This window comes from Phymastichus coffea, unplaced genomic scaffold, assembly GCF_024137745.1.
Source record: "Phymastichus coffea isolate CEN01 unplaced genomic scaffold, Cenicafe_Pcof_1.1 PCOF00063, whole genome shotgun sequence".
NCBI classification, from domain to species: Eukaryota; Metazoa; Arthropoda; class Insecta; order Hymenoptera; family Eulophidae; genus Phymastichus; species Phymastichus coffea.
The window spans coordinates 740,516-754,365 of record NW_026706874.1 but is presented as its reverse complement, the minus strand read 5'-3'; the positions used below and the strand labels follow the sequence as shown (position 1 = coordinate 754,365).

Below are 13,850 nucleotides of genomic sequence, written 5' to 3'. Positions count from 1 at the left end.
GAACGTAGACAATGACCGTCAATTAATAAGCTCGATTTTCTGAGGCTCATCACTGCGCTTTCTCAGCTATCAAAAAAACTTATGTGACCTTTCCTCAAAATGAAGGCCTTTCGTTTCCCGCGCTAAATTCATTATCTAATGATAGTTTTCAATAAAAAAGCAATTCGGCCGAGTATGAAAGTAACGCAAAGAAAATGCTTATACACGTAGAAACACGTAAAAAAAAGAAAGAGCAATAACGGTGCAGATAAAAGATCGTAGGAGAGTGTATATATGAACTCCGCCAGCAGCTTTTAAAAGCACCTACACATCTCACGTTGAACAAAGCGAGGAATGCGGTGGCATCAATACTTTTTAATAAAAGCACCTCCACCATCAGCCCCGAAGGTGTGCACGGGGGAAAAGGCGTCAAATGACTCGTATACTGACGTCGCTCTCGTATATCCGTTTTCGAATCTTTGAAGAATACAGCAAAACAATATCCCCGTTAAAAAAACAAGCGGATCCTTGGGCTTCAACGTAAGCCTACCGATGCTTGCCAAAGGCTTCTCTGCTTTAGGCCGAGGCAAGACGCGACATCGAAATTTGCGGTTGCCGTGCGTGTCCGTAGCTCCGGCAATCGTATAACCTACGTGAAAGCCCCCATATTTCGCGCGGCGAGCGTTTTATCGGCTCGCGGAAGGCTCATTTCGCTTATATGAGCGCGCGCGTGACTTCTTTCTTCCCGTCACGCGGAAGTCACCCTCTACCACCAGCTGCAGCCTTCGCTTCACCAAAGGAAATCGACCAATTGTTTGTTCGAATCGCCAGCGATCGTGCGAAAGTAAAAAAAAAAGAAGGAAGCTCGTGCTGCAATTATCGCGACGACTGCTTTTCGAATAAACCGCTCGCGTGCCAAGAGCTGGTAAAAATCGAGTCACGTATCGGCGGTTTTTGATAAATAACGACGGCAATCTCGTCCAGCGCGACCAGCAAGAGAGAAGCACGAGAGGAGAAAACGCGTCAAAGAATTATTGGTAATTGCCTATACGGACGCTCGCGAGCAAGCAAGTGTCGGCTCATTGGCTCCAGATAGGTTCATACTTTATACACAATGCCGCATATAGCCGCGAAATTACGGATAGTACATCCAAAAAACGTCACGCTTCAGTTGATACGCTCGACTGTGCAGTCCATTATATATATAAATATATATATATATATATATATATATATATATATATATATATATATATATAGAAAGCGAGAGAGAGAAAGCAAAGATGAACGAATAACTGCCCTGACTTCGTTATTATATATATACACCGCACCGAGAGAGACAATTTTTTTTATTGATCGCCTTCCGAAAGTGTGTACCGAGTTTTTTTCTCGAATATATTTTCGAGTTTATTTGATTTTATATGTGGTTGGCTTGAGGTTCTAAAAGACTATCTTGTGTATTGATGTTTCTTGTGAAAATATTACACCCAGACAGTAAATAATAATTTTCAAATCGTTGAAAATTTGTTTGAAGAAAATTAATAAATCCTAGATACTTATATGAAAAGTGAAATTTCTTAATAATTGGTTTGGAATTTTTAAACTTTCGAAATTTTTAATTACTAAGTTTTTTACAATTGTCACATGTCCTGCGGTGATCAATATTAGTTTGCTTTTGTTGCAGAGTATTATAATTTTATTCCTGCAATTTTTTAATTATCATGCCTTTTTAGTTATTTTTAGGCCTAAGTGACTCAGAAAAATTATTTTCATGTCACGACAAAAATGTATAAGAAAAATGAGTACAATAAAACTTGAAAACATGGAATATTCGGTTTCAGTGGGATACTTACTTATGCACATGAAAAAAGCAGCTGATTGCTAAAGAGTGCACCCAAAACATTCGTAATTAATCTCTACCTCATTAACGTGAATCTCAATTGTTATTTTTCACACAATTAAAATTCCATTTCACTCTCTCGAACGCTCGCATATATAACTCCGTCAACGAGTAAAATCGCGCCTCAAATAACTTTGCTCAAACTAACTTCGCAGGCAGTCGTGCGCTCGCGTCCGAAATTTCCAGCAGCAATAAAAGGAGAGGGGGTCGAGAAAAACCCATCAAACGCGGCGGCGGCATTGCAAGTGAGAGCGATAAAAGTGGCAAGTAACAGCGAGAGAGAGAGAGAGAGAGGTAGTCGGGGAGGGGGGAGAAAAAGAGTTACAGCGGAATAAAAGCGCAGAAATGAAAGTGTAACGAAATTTGAGGAAAAAGGAGAGAGAAAAAAATAAGGGTTGGTTTTAAAAGCAGGAATTACCAGTAGTAGGAGGATAGAGGTACCGACTGAGAAAATAGCAGAAGGCTGAGAATGGCAGAGAACCAGAAGATGAAACTCGAGCCTGACATTTATTAGACGTTAAGTAGTAATATCCGGCGTTGCAATGGCGCACGAGCTCTCGCCGTCATACTAATTGCCGTAATTCCAAGCGTCCACTCTCAGATATTTCATTAAGTTTCCTGCTCTCTCTTTCGCCTTATGTTTTCTTTTTCGTTCCTTCGATGGAGAATTATCAAAACGGAAAATTCCAGGACTTTTAATTGACGCCAACTCTCCAGATATAATCCCTATAATTAATTGAAAGCCGAAAGCTGCCGGCGCTTCGAGTGGCTCGATGAATGAGACCGCGCGGGTGCCAACTCGATATTCCAACCACCCATGTATGCCGCACACTCCATCCTAGATTGTTTTACGTGCTTATACCTGTTGGTATTTGCTTCTCGCACTCTCTCGTCGCCTTTGAATAAACCTTTGGGGATATAATAACCGAGTGCTTTTCTCAACAAACTTGTGTTCTTTTTTAATTCAAATCGCGACAAAGGATTCCTCAACGATCAAAGCAATTTTTTATAAGTATCTTGGGCTGTAGCTTTCAAGACTCAATTGCGAATATTCGAAACATTGTTCGACTTATTTGATGACTTATTCAATTTCATACCAAATTCAAACGAAGTACTCTCATATGAATATTGAAACAGACATTCGAATTTTTGGTTTCCGAACTTCCGATAAAAGAAATTTGACATTTGAGCATGGATCAGTGAGTGACAGTAAACATTAGCATTGACTATCAGCTAATTTAAAAGTGGTTTGCTATGATAAAGTTTGAAGATGTAACGAATATTTTCAGTGTTTTCGTAATTCAAGCGCGAAACATTTAGATACAACATCAACAAGAAAAAACCATCTTAGCTCTGAAAAAAATCCCACCGAGCACTGTTTCGCTGCCCATTTCGAAACGGCTTCGAGTAGTGGAGAGAGTTTAAAGGCAAGGAATCGAATGAAAAGGGGGACGTAAAAGTTTGCCTAAGTGTTTTATAAAAGCTCGCTGTACGGGTGGAGCGCGCGCCTTTATTTTTCTTACTTTCTCAACAACGAGGCGGAGAAAAAGGCTTTCTTCCTTTCTGTCTTTTTGTAGGCGAATCGACGATCAATTACCAGAGAAGCTACGATATTAGACTGCGCATTGTCTTCGGTCAATCCGCCGGCTGCTAAAAGCTACTTCATCTTGGTTTTTTTTTCTTTCTGCACACGGCGACGTCATTATACTTTTCGATTCGAGATTGTGACTATGGAAAGAAAAGTACACATTTTATGAGTTTAAGAATGATTCAATGCCGTCGCGGATTTATTATCCGCATATATGATTTGCCAAGCTTGAACAGCCATTCTGGTGTTTACGAGAATACGGTCAAAGAAAGAAGACAGCCGTGGATTTTAAAAGAAAAACCCGAGTCGAAAGTTCCTTTGGGTATGATATAACAGTTTATTGAAGCAAATTCAAGTAACTAAATTTGAATTGAAAGATTTTCAACGGCTACACAAGTTTCATTATTTCGTTGTATGATCGAATGTTACTGCGTGCACGTCCTACTTTTCCAGTAGGCAGTGTCAACGAAATCAGTGCCGAGCGAATCTCGAAGCACCATGGATTACAATTAAACGACCTGACAAAGTCACTTTGTAAATTGAATTAAGCTAAAAGAAAAAGTATTGCTCGCTCCAATTCGTATATTTATAGTAGCATAACTAATTATCGACAAAAATCTCATTCAGGCTCAGCCTAATTGATTTGTTCGCCTACCAACATAGCATCAATATTATGTAATGTCAACTGAAGCTCAAAATAAGTTCATCGATATAAGGAATTGTATGAAAAGCATATCTGTACGTTCAAATGGTATTTTCAGCCAATTTTCACAGTGCACGCTCTCAATTTTTCAACTCACCATCATTAAGAAAAATACAGAAACGATACGTATTTTAGCTTATTCACTGCTCCACATTCTGACCCACGTAGAGCTCAAAAAATACACACATTTCAGTGACGGTGGTTGATTATTATTGTTCTAATTTTTAATTTTTATTGTTCATAGAATTCGCAAATCAAGCTTTTTGGTTCGATTGATTTTATCACTGCTGTGGACAAAAAAAGATGTCAGAACTATGCCAGCCGAGGGTTTCAAATATTTTTACAATTTTCATTTGTCATAGAATGACGAAATTGAAGTATGAAGTGCGTGTACGCAATATAAAATTTCGATCAAGATTTGAGGCCGCCGCGCACGAATGGAACAGGACGGGGGCGAGGAAGACAGACGCGTTATCAACTAGCAGCCAGTCGTAGCTGGAAATTGACTATCACTGGTACAGCCACAGCCAAGGTCACTAATCAATCAGCGCGAGTCGGCTTATTAGACGCGGAAGCGACGTGGCTCTCGAGGCTTGATTTTAATTGTGACGCGTGTGTCGATGATTCGTCACTCGTATTTCGTGCTGAAGGTCCCTTCTTAAATTTGGCACACGCGGCGAGCGCACGGACGCCAAGAGACGCGCGAGGGATCGACACTGTACACGAAGTTGCACTAGCGACGTCACAGCCCTCCGATATTTCATTGTCAGTCTCCATCTGCTTCGAACGTAACAGATTTAGTGATTATCGATTCCTTCACTCTGCCGCTCTTTTGACTGATATCGTCCGATCAATCGCAGAATCCTCCGTCACTCCATACGCCCGAAAAACAATGCGAGCAGCCGAGGTCGAGGACGAGTAATTAGAAACTCGCCTAATGCTAAACCGATTGGTAGTAGACGCGCGAGCGCGGTGAATCCGGTGAATCCGGATAACGAGATTTAACCCAGCCCGGCAGAGGCAGCAGCAGGCACTCTCCATTGTTCGGCTAAATTTCATTTGTGGCCGATCTTTTGTTCAGCGGCTCCTTCCCCGTTCTTTCCCGTTCTTTCGCGAGCGAATCCAAAACGACGCGCCTGTCGCCCACGACGATAATGAGCGAAACTAGTGCATTCGATAGGCAGGATTCCCCTCGGGCAGCGGCGGCGCGCAGCATTTCACAACGATAACTATCAATTAGTGGCAATAACATGTGTCACGCCTCCGATAATTAGCCCGATCGTTATATTGGCGCAGAGTGAGGCAGGAGCATGCCTCGCAAAACGAAACGCGCTAACGACCGAACTGCAATTATACCTGACGAATAAATTTCAAGTCGCGCGTTCAAGTATTTCCGGCATGCGGAGGCTTCATTTGGCTGCGCCATACGTATCAAGGATACTAACTCTCGCTGTCTTATATGGACTACTTCTTTATCGCCGCCGCGAGTGTGTGGGCTTTATGATTTGGACACCTATGTGGAAGAGCCGAGTTATATATTCAAATTGCAACGCGCGTAATGCAGTTTCCGAAAGTCCATTTCGCACTTATTCCGTTTGAATATCATGCGAACGCTCGACAGAGTTAAATTTATTCATTATGTTGGTTATCGACGAATGCCGAGTTTATGAGCTTTGAATTGCAAATCGGACGTTGAATTAAAAATTTGAAAAATCAGCGGCAATTTTAACGTAATGGAGAGTTAACTTCGCGAGACGAGCAAATAAATGTGCATATAGTTGTCAGATATCGTGTCGTGCTCGCCTTTTTAGTAAAACTGTCAAACGGCCAGCCGCTACTACTATACGCTTCCGCGTGTGTGAATCACTCCTTCGAATAAGAGAGCGAACGTTTACCTTCGAATGCTCTCACTTACCATAAACAATGACGCTAACTTGCCGTGAGAAAACGATGACAAGTCTTATAGTAAAACGTACTATAGCATTATTTGGAATACTAAACGTGTATTTCACTATCTACATGTAGAAAAATAAGAAACTACGAGTGGAGCGAAAGCATTAACTCAACTTGATTAAGATAATTGTAGGAGCAGATTGTCTGTATAAAAATTAAATTCGTGGTTCAATAGTTCAACATAATTGAAGGGGGATTTCCTCTCCTCGACGATACAGAAACCGGCGATAGCTAACAGAGCAAAGACCACTACGACTGGGGGGAGGTTAGGAAACAAACGTAAGCGAATGCCCATCGCCAAGGGAAGAGAAAAGGTGGGTGGTATAGTCATCTGGGGAATCAGCGCGCAAAGCGCTGTACGTTCGGCACTCTCTCAAACAAACCGAACGTTTCTCCGACTGGCTACTACTGCTGTTGTCAACAGTCGATTCAGCGTCACCAATCACTATAAACATTCTCTGGGAATACGCTTACACATATTGTGCTTCCCACCTACATTAGAAAATTTCCAAATATCTCGATTCGTTCGACATTTTAATTGGCATATAATATTCTTCTACTCGATGGTCATATCTTGCTTTAAAGCCTGTGTTTCTTTTATCTTTTCCTTTTTTGCGAACTGGTAATTAAAGATGAGGCTATGGGCTTTGAATCCGGAAACTGACGGCAGCTGCCACTCCGGATGTTCTCTGCTTGAACAATTACCCGACCGTGGAAAACTTCGCTCTGTTTTCCTTTCCTTTTCTCTTTCTGATTCTCGATGGAATATCCCTTTCAAAGGATTCTCTTTTATTTACAAATTTTTTTTATATAAATGACATTCATGAAAGTTAGCTTAATAAAGAAATGTTTCTGGGAAAAATTTTATATAAATTTTATATAAATCTTTAACTTTCAGATTTTATTTTCTAGCTCGTATGAACAATTCAAATTTGTACTTTAACCTTTCGATCATTGAATTTAACATATAGGACTTAGTCACCTCGTCCCTTTCGTCTCCCTCGCTTACTGCTGGCGTCGTTATACGGAGATCAGTAAAGTGTAGATTTGTCAAGTGACGGCATCTATTCTCACGTTTTGCAGGTGAGTATTAATCACAATAAAGACTGTTAAACTAAATATGTGGCGAATATTTTCATTCGAAATATCTACCTCACCTTGTAGTGACGGTATGCGTCATCTATCTAAATGTGTCCAAGTAAAAGATAAGAATTAACAGTCGATAATAGAACTCCCGACTGTAACATCGTTTTCAAGCCGATCGACGATCAATATAATAAAAACTACGAGTTTACAAGTCAATGGTTCATCGATGACGCACGGTTTAAATATAAAACTGGTTCTGTCCAATGTTCTTTACGTACCAAATACAATATCTAAATTACACTTATTTAAAAATAAATATGCCTATAATACTCATCGATTACATGATGGCTTGCACAAAAATGTACTCAGCTATATGGTAGACAAGAGAGCCTTCATAATAAACTAGATAATCAAATACAATAATTTCAAACACAATTTCCTTCATAATCTCGCTCGTTCATCTAAGAATATGTGAAACTTGCTTTATAAAAGTGACTGAAATTTCGTATTAATAAAACCATAATAGTCAACATTGATGAAGCTGACATACGTTGGCAACGACAGGAAAAGCTGACAATTTACTGAGACGATTACCGAAATATGTAATACAATTGTTTACATTTCACCTACTCATTATTTATAAAATAATAAGTCTACAATACCTAATTTTGTACTTTACTTGTGATACAGAATCATAGGTATTTTCTACTTCGTTAAATTATGTTTAGTATTCGTAAAGAATGGCATAAACATTATTTTTTTAGTTCATTTGATATTTACACGACTTTCCTGAAAACTTTTGTACAACTGCAAGTGATAAACAATATATTTTGAAATATAATTATCGTTTAATAAGGGATGCCAATTTCAACGTGAATATTGTAAAAATTCAATAATAAAAATAATATTTCATAACAAAATAATGGTCAGTAATGCCAAATTGACTTTGTTAACATATACTTAATTTGTTCTTAACTTTTATTTTTCAAATTAAAGTGCAATTTTCAATCGTTATTTTAATTACTTGAATTCACTATTTCACTAATAAATAATTTATATAACTAAATGTCGAAGATATATATATATATATATATATACAAGTTTTCCCTAGGTTACCTCCAAGAGATAAGAGCACATTTTATCAACCGTCGTTGTATGTTGAAACAGGTTACACAATAAAACCTTTTTACCGTTTGTCGCGCAGCAAAGCAATTTTTTAATATTTCGTGACAAATGTCAGGTCTTGTTAAAATAAAATCTTGATTTTACAATTAATGCAATCAAAGCAAAATTCTTATCTATCAATAATAATACTATCCATGAGACATACAAAAAAGATGTAAGGAAACATGAAACGTTAAAGATATTTTCGTTACTTGTTTGATCAATAAGCAAGCGCAGCTTAGAATCACATAGCTATACATTGATTCGGGAAATTTTTATATTGACTCGTTTCTTTTTGGTTAAATTAGCCAGTGTATACACCTGAATAATGGTCTTTTAATTGAAAACTGTGTAAACAAACAAATAAGAAAAAAAATGTGTGATTTCGCGACTATGAAAAAGTCTTCTTGCCATAGAAGCGTTGGAAAACGTATTGGACCACTTAAATTGTCGAAGTAGGTTATAAGTATAATCTTTTATATACGTGTTTATTGTTTAAGCATCGCACTCTTCAAAATCATTTTAACTTACATGTCGTTTAGCTTACATGACAATATTACTTTTATAAATACCTTCGCTTTTTTTCGCTATATTATTTACATAATAATTATATAAAATTCGTCGCTCTATTTCGTAATATATTTTTTTTACTAATACAACCCAATCATTGAGCTTTCAATTAAATTTTCCTAGCGAGGGAATACAGCGACGTAATTATGTAGCTTTTGAATAGAGCACAAATAAAAAAAAGCGAATAACGTGTGCACGGAACTTATTTTTTTCTTTAGATGGGAGCTTCCGATTCCTCGCTCGAAGTCATACTGGGATGGAGTTTGCGCAGAGATTGAAAAGAAACATAAAAGAGTAAGAGATGCTTATCTCTCCTTTTCAACCTTATCCGTGCCCTCCGTACGAACCCAATTTTACGATGACTTTAAGTTTAAGATATCGCCACCGACACCCGTGCATAAGATGCAGAACGGCAAATGATATAAAAAAAGTTCTCATGTTAATTCCAATGTAATTAGTAACGATGACGATGAAGCTGACGATGAAATTATCGAATTGCCAAAAACGATGGCAATGGCGTACAAGTTAGAAAAAACGATCAAACCAAAGATATTACCAAAAAAGTCGAGTCCGTTACACAAAAACGCGACCAACACTCCTGCATTAACTTTGCCGAATATTGTGGGAGAAAAGAAATCAGTATGCGAGCATCATAAATTATCTGGTAGAAAATCAACGTCAGCTTCATTAACGCGCACGAAAGAAAAATCATTCGCACAAGAGAGTCGAGTGTCGAAAGCACCGAAACTCGGTATGGCTAGTCTTTTGCCAAGTTTCACAAGACCTGTTTCCATGGATAGTTCGGCTGGTACGACACGCTCGTCTTTCGAATCGGAAGAGGAACTTCCAAATGCTCAATCCCAGCCTGATTTGAATGCAGTTCCAACTAGAAATTTGTTGCGAGCGTCGCCGAATTTGAGTTTTGTCAGTTTGCATCGTAGTTTTCGTAAACTATCGTTCGTAGATTCTGTCGATGAAGAGGAAACTCCAAAAAGTGTAACCGTAATGTCAAAGGTTGGATATTCGTTTGTTAAAAAAAATCATGAGTTGGAAAATCAGACTATAAAACAAAGAGATACGGTTTCAGCATCGACTAAAAAATACAGTACAAACCCAAAAGAAAGATACATTACTCATAAGAAAAATATGGCTGATTTAGAAAAAGAATATGCTTATAAGGCGTTAAAAGTTTTAACGAAAAAAAAACACTCGAACGTTCAAAAAATAACTGAGAAATCTATTGAAAAATCATCTACAGTATCTAGAATTTCATCGATTCCAGACTCACCGAAGTTAAAAAAATTAATACGCAGTTTGGACAAAGAATCTTCGATAGACTTTCTGGAAGTCCGTCAAAAGCTAAAGCGTTTAGTAAGCAAGAGTCAAACAGAAAAGTTAGTATCTTTAGACTTGGATAAAATGGAATCCAAGACAATTTATTCGGCGTCTCCAAGTTCTTCAAGCTCGAGTTCCGACTTTGAAAGTAAAGCAATTGAAATTCCATCGACTGATGCATTAGAGAGAATTCCAGAAACTAAAGTTTTTCATAGAGCTTACATCGACAAGTGCTACGCTTGTTTATTCAAACCTTTCAAAAGTGAAACTAAGATAAGAAGAGATAAGAATAAACCTTTAACTACAGTGATTTCAGTAATTGAAAATTTTCCGCAATTTAGAGTAGCAAGTTCTAGCAGAAGTTCGACAACAGAAGAAATGCGAGCTCCTCCGTTTTTAAGCTACGAAGATGATATTTCCGATTTTCCAGAGTTTGAGCAAGCGAATGTTTCCGAGAATATTTACAGGAGTAAAGAACAAGATGTGAAAGATCATCCGAGAGTATTATTTGATCAAGATAATTTAACAGCAACAGAGACCAAAGATAAAAGCCTATTACCTAAATCTCAATCAGAACATCAACTCAAAGAAAAATCTTTTTTCATTCAATCTTCGGATCGTTCCAAAACGTCTACCCCCAGTAACCAGAGCTCAGATTCAGACGATTCACGTAGACCTCAAGATGCAGACAAGTTACCCGCATCGAAGTTCATGGCACCGTGTCACGCGCCTATAATGTTGCGAAAAAGTTTGGAACCTTTGCGAGCACTGAAACAGAAAAAATTCATGTCATTGCGAGCAAGAGCTGCGGCAATAACAGCCAAATTTAGCGAGGGTAGCGAAAGTGATAGTCAAAATGAAAAAATCGAAACGAAAAAACCTGAAGGGACTGTCGAAAAAGAGAAAAAAGAAGCGAAGAAGAAGCTGAAGAAAAAAAAGAAACTAATTAGAATGAAAAGCGTTGCTGGAAAAATGACTGAATTCGGATCGTACATGGATGTTAGAGATGTTAAAGATAAGAAGCTATTGAAAAGAGCGAAGACAACATTCGATTTATTCGATGCCAGCGACGAGTCAAAATTCGAAGAGCTGAGCGAAGAAGAAATTAGCATCCAGTCGGAAGAGGTCAAATTTGAAAACAAACAAGAACAAGTACCATTAGTGGATGTAATATTAAGGCACATAGCAGGTTCTTTTCCATCACCAATAATGTCAACTCACGACGTTATCGATATCATCAAAGTATGCTTGCAAGAAGATTTCAGCGCGGCAAATCTTTTAGACAGACTTAACAAAGAGTTTGTTAGAAGAATAAATGAGAAATACGAGAGACTTAAAAATAGAGAGGAAGCGAAATATTTAAAATTAGGTCATGATTTGTTTAATGCGTTGATTGATTCAAGGCGATATCTTAAACCATATACCTTTGATCCTAATCTCAAATTTTCCCACAAACAGCCTCCCCTCAGCAATTCCCGACAACTACAACGTATTCTTCCACCAACAGCCTATCGGCTCGTGGCGCCAATCTTAGGAATGCCAAAATATGCCGAAAGTCATGAAACTGATGATAACAGTTTAAGCAGTAAATCTTCGCAAACAGAGTTGACTTTTGATTTAATCGTAAGTTGGAAAATTTTATTTTCTATAGTTTTCTTTTATACTGAACTTGCATTTTGATAGGTTCATCCACCGACGTCTCTAGGCAGTAGGGGATCTCACAATAATCGTAAAGTTAATCCATATGCTTTGTTCTTGAACAAACCGAGACGAATGGTAAATTGTTTATCAGTTTTATTTGTATTTAGATAACTTAAATCGAGCTTTATATTTTTTTTAAATCGTCAGGCAGTAATATGGCGTCCCCTTTGCGAAAAAGACATGAAAGGTTACGATCCAAAAGCAACATTAGAAATGCAAGCTACGCGATTGATGGACCAAATTTGCAAAGAATTCTGCGACTGGGTCAGACAACTCGGAGGAAATGAGCAGGTCATTGATGAAGAAACTCTCAAGGACATGTTTGAGATTAATTTCAAGTCTGATGCATGCAAATCTACCCAGGTTAATTATTTCCTTCGCGACTGTTAGTTGAATTTTAGAAAATTGAGTTTTTGGAAAACTGCTTCAAATATTGTTATCTTGATAACGATAGGTTGTTATCAAAGAGATGCCAACAGTACCATTGCCTGTAGTAAAAGTTCGTTACTGTCCGGAAGCAAACGAACTTGAAGCAACGCAAAAGGAGATTCAACAAGATCTAAAAGTTGAAGGTCGGCCAAAATGTACTTTTACCTTCGGTCGATCATTGCCACGAGAATTAAGATTTGTACCACCTCGGAAGAGTGTCGCAACAAAATGGTTGGATTGTGAATATATTCCAAAGGATCTTGAGAACATGGATGTTGTGTGGAACGATATCGGACATCTCGACAGTGTTCAAGAATTTCACAATTTTCTTAATTCTAAAAAAGTTCTTAGGTAAGGTATATTCAGTTCCAAGTTGAAATTAGTTGGTACTATAGTTGTGAATTTTAAATTAATTCTTTATTTATTGTTTTAGATCATCAAAACTGTTGAAAATTCTCGAAAAGGCAATGAAAGTTAAAACTTGAATTAATTTTTTACTATGTTGTAAATGTAAAAACAAAAAAAAATATTTTGATAACTATTATTGTATATTTAGTAGAAAGTTTTTACTTGATTAGAATTTATGTATTTGACTTTTTCTAACTTAAATTATAAACTAGACGTAAAATTATTTCATACATGCATTAAGTGTATCAATATAGTTGGCATATAAGTATATATATCTCATACATATCGGCTACATTAAATCACGAGCATATTTAATACATATTAAATTTTCGAATGTTCAATTTCGCCAATAAAATTTTGATCTATATTATTAAAATGAATGTGAAAAAAGGCGGAAAAAATAAACGCGTGAGGAGCGCTAGACATCACTAGTGTGAATTAAAAATATCAATGTCATAACTAACACATTGTTATTACAAACAATTATTTAACTATAGTTAAATCGTTAAATCATCGTTCAATTATCATCTTATACAACATATCTAAGCGATATCTTGGATAATGCATAACGCAATTGATAATGTTAGTTGGATGGATGTTATTGTTAGTCAAGTTGATTTATTATATCATAATCTACAGATATCTTGCTATTTTAATGTAGGAATTATCAGTAAATCGCCCTGTACTGTAATCTGAACTGGCAATGTCTAATATTAGTAAATAATTTTTTTAAACAAGATTTCGATAAGCCATGCAATGAATAACTTATATATATATATATATATATATATATATATATATATATATATATATATATATCTTAATTGTTCTTATCAAAATTGACTTGATAAATGGTCGACAGACTTTAATAATAAATCATCTTCGGAAATATTTTACAATATTTTGTACTTTCAAATGAATTATAGATAAAATTTACTTTTTTAAATTCGTGTTCATACTTACTATTAAGAAAAATAAGGAATGACAATTCTACTGACAAAAACGACGATAATTGCTTTTACAATAAACCAGAT

General features: G+C 36.9%; 1 protein-coding gene across 1 annotated transcript; it reads left to right on the top strand.

Annotated features, from left to right (window-relative positions):
* Positions 1 to 9,198: 9,198 nt before the first annotated feature.
* On the top strand, positions 9,199 to 12,893 carry LOC131667202 (uncharacterized). Its single transcript, XM_058940474.1, has 6 exons — positions 9,199 to 9,237; positions 11,786 to 11,901; positions 11,962 to 12,054; positions 12,127 to 12,342; positions 12,434 to 12,759; positions 12,842 to 12,893. Exons 2-6 carry the CDS (start codon positions 11,815 to 11,817, stop codon positions 12,891 to 12,893), a joined length of 774 nt encoding a protein of 257 aa, XP_058796457.1. The 5' UTR covers positions 9,199 to 9,237; positions 11,786 to 11,814.
* The last annotated feature ends 957 nt before the right edge of the window (positions 12,894 to 13,850 follow it).

What these genes read in the sequence shown, in the direction of transcription:
- LOC131667202 (XM_058940474.1), top strand. Translation starts at nt 11,815, where the DNA reads ATGCCAAAATATGCCGAAAGTCATGAAACTGATGATAACAGTTTAAGC. An exon ending in TGAACAAACCGAGACGAATG is followed by an intron (nt 12,055 to 12,126) that starts GTAAATTGTTTA and finishes TTAAATCGTCAG; the next exon opens with GCAGTAATATGGCGTCCCCT. An exon ending in ATGCATGCAAATCTACCCAG is followed by an intron (nt 12,343 to 12,433) that starts GTTAATTATTTC and finishes TGATAACGATAG; the next exon opens with GTTGTTATCAAAGAGATGCC.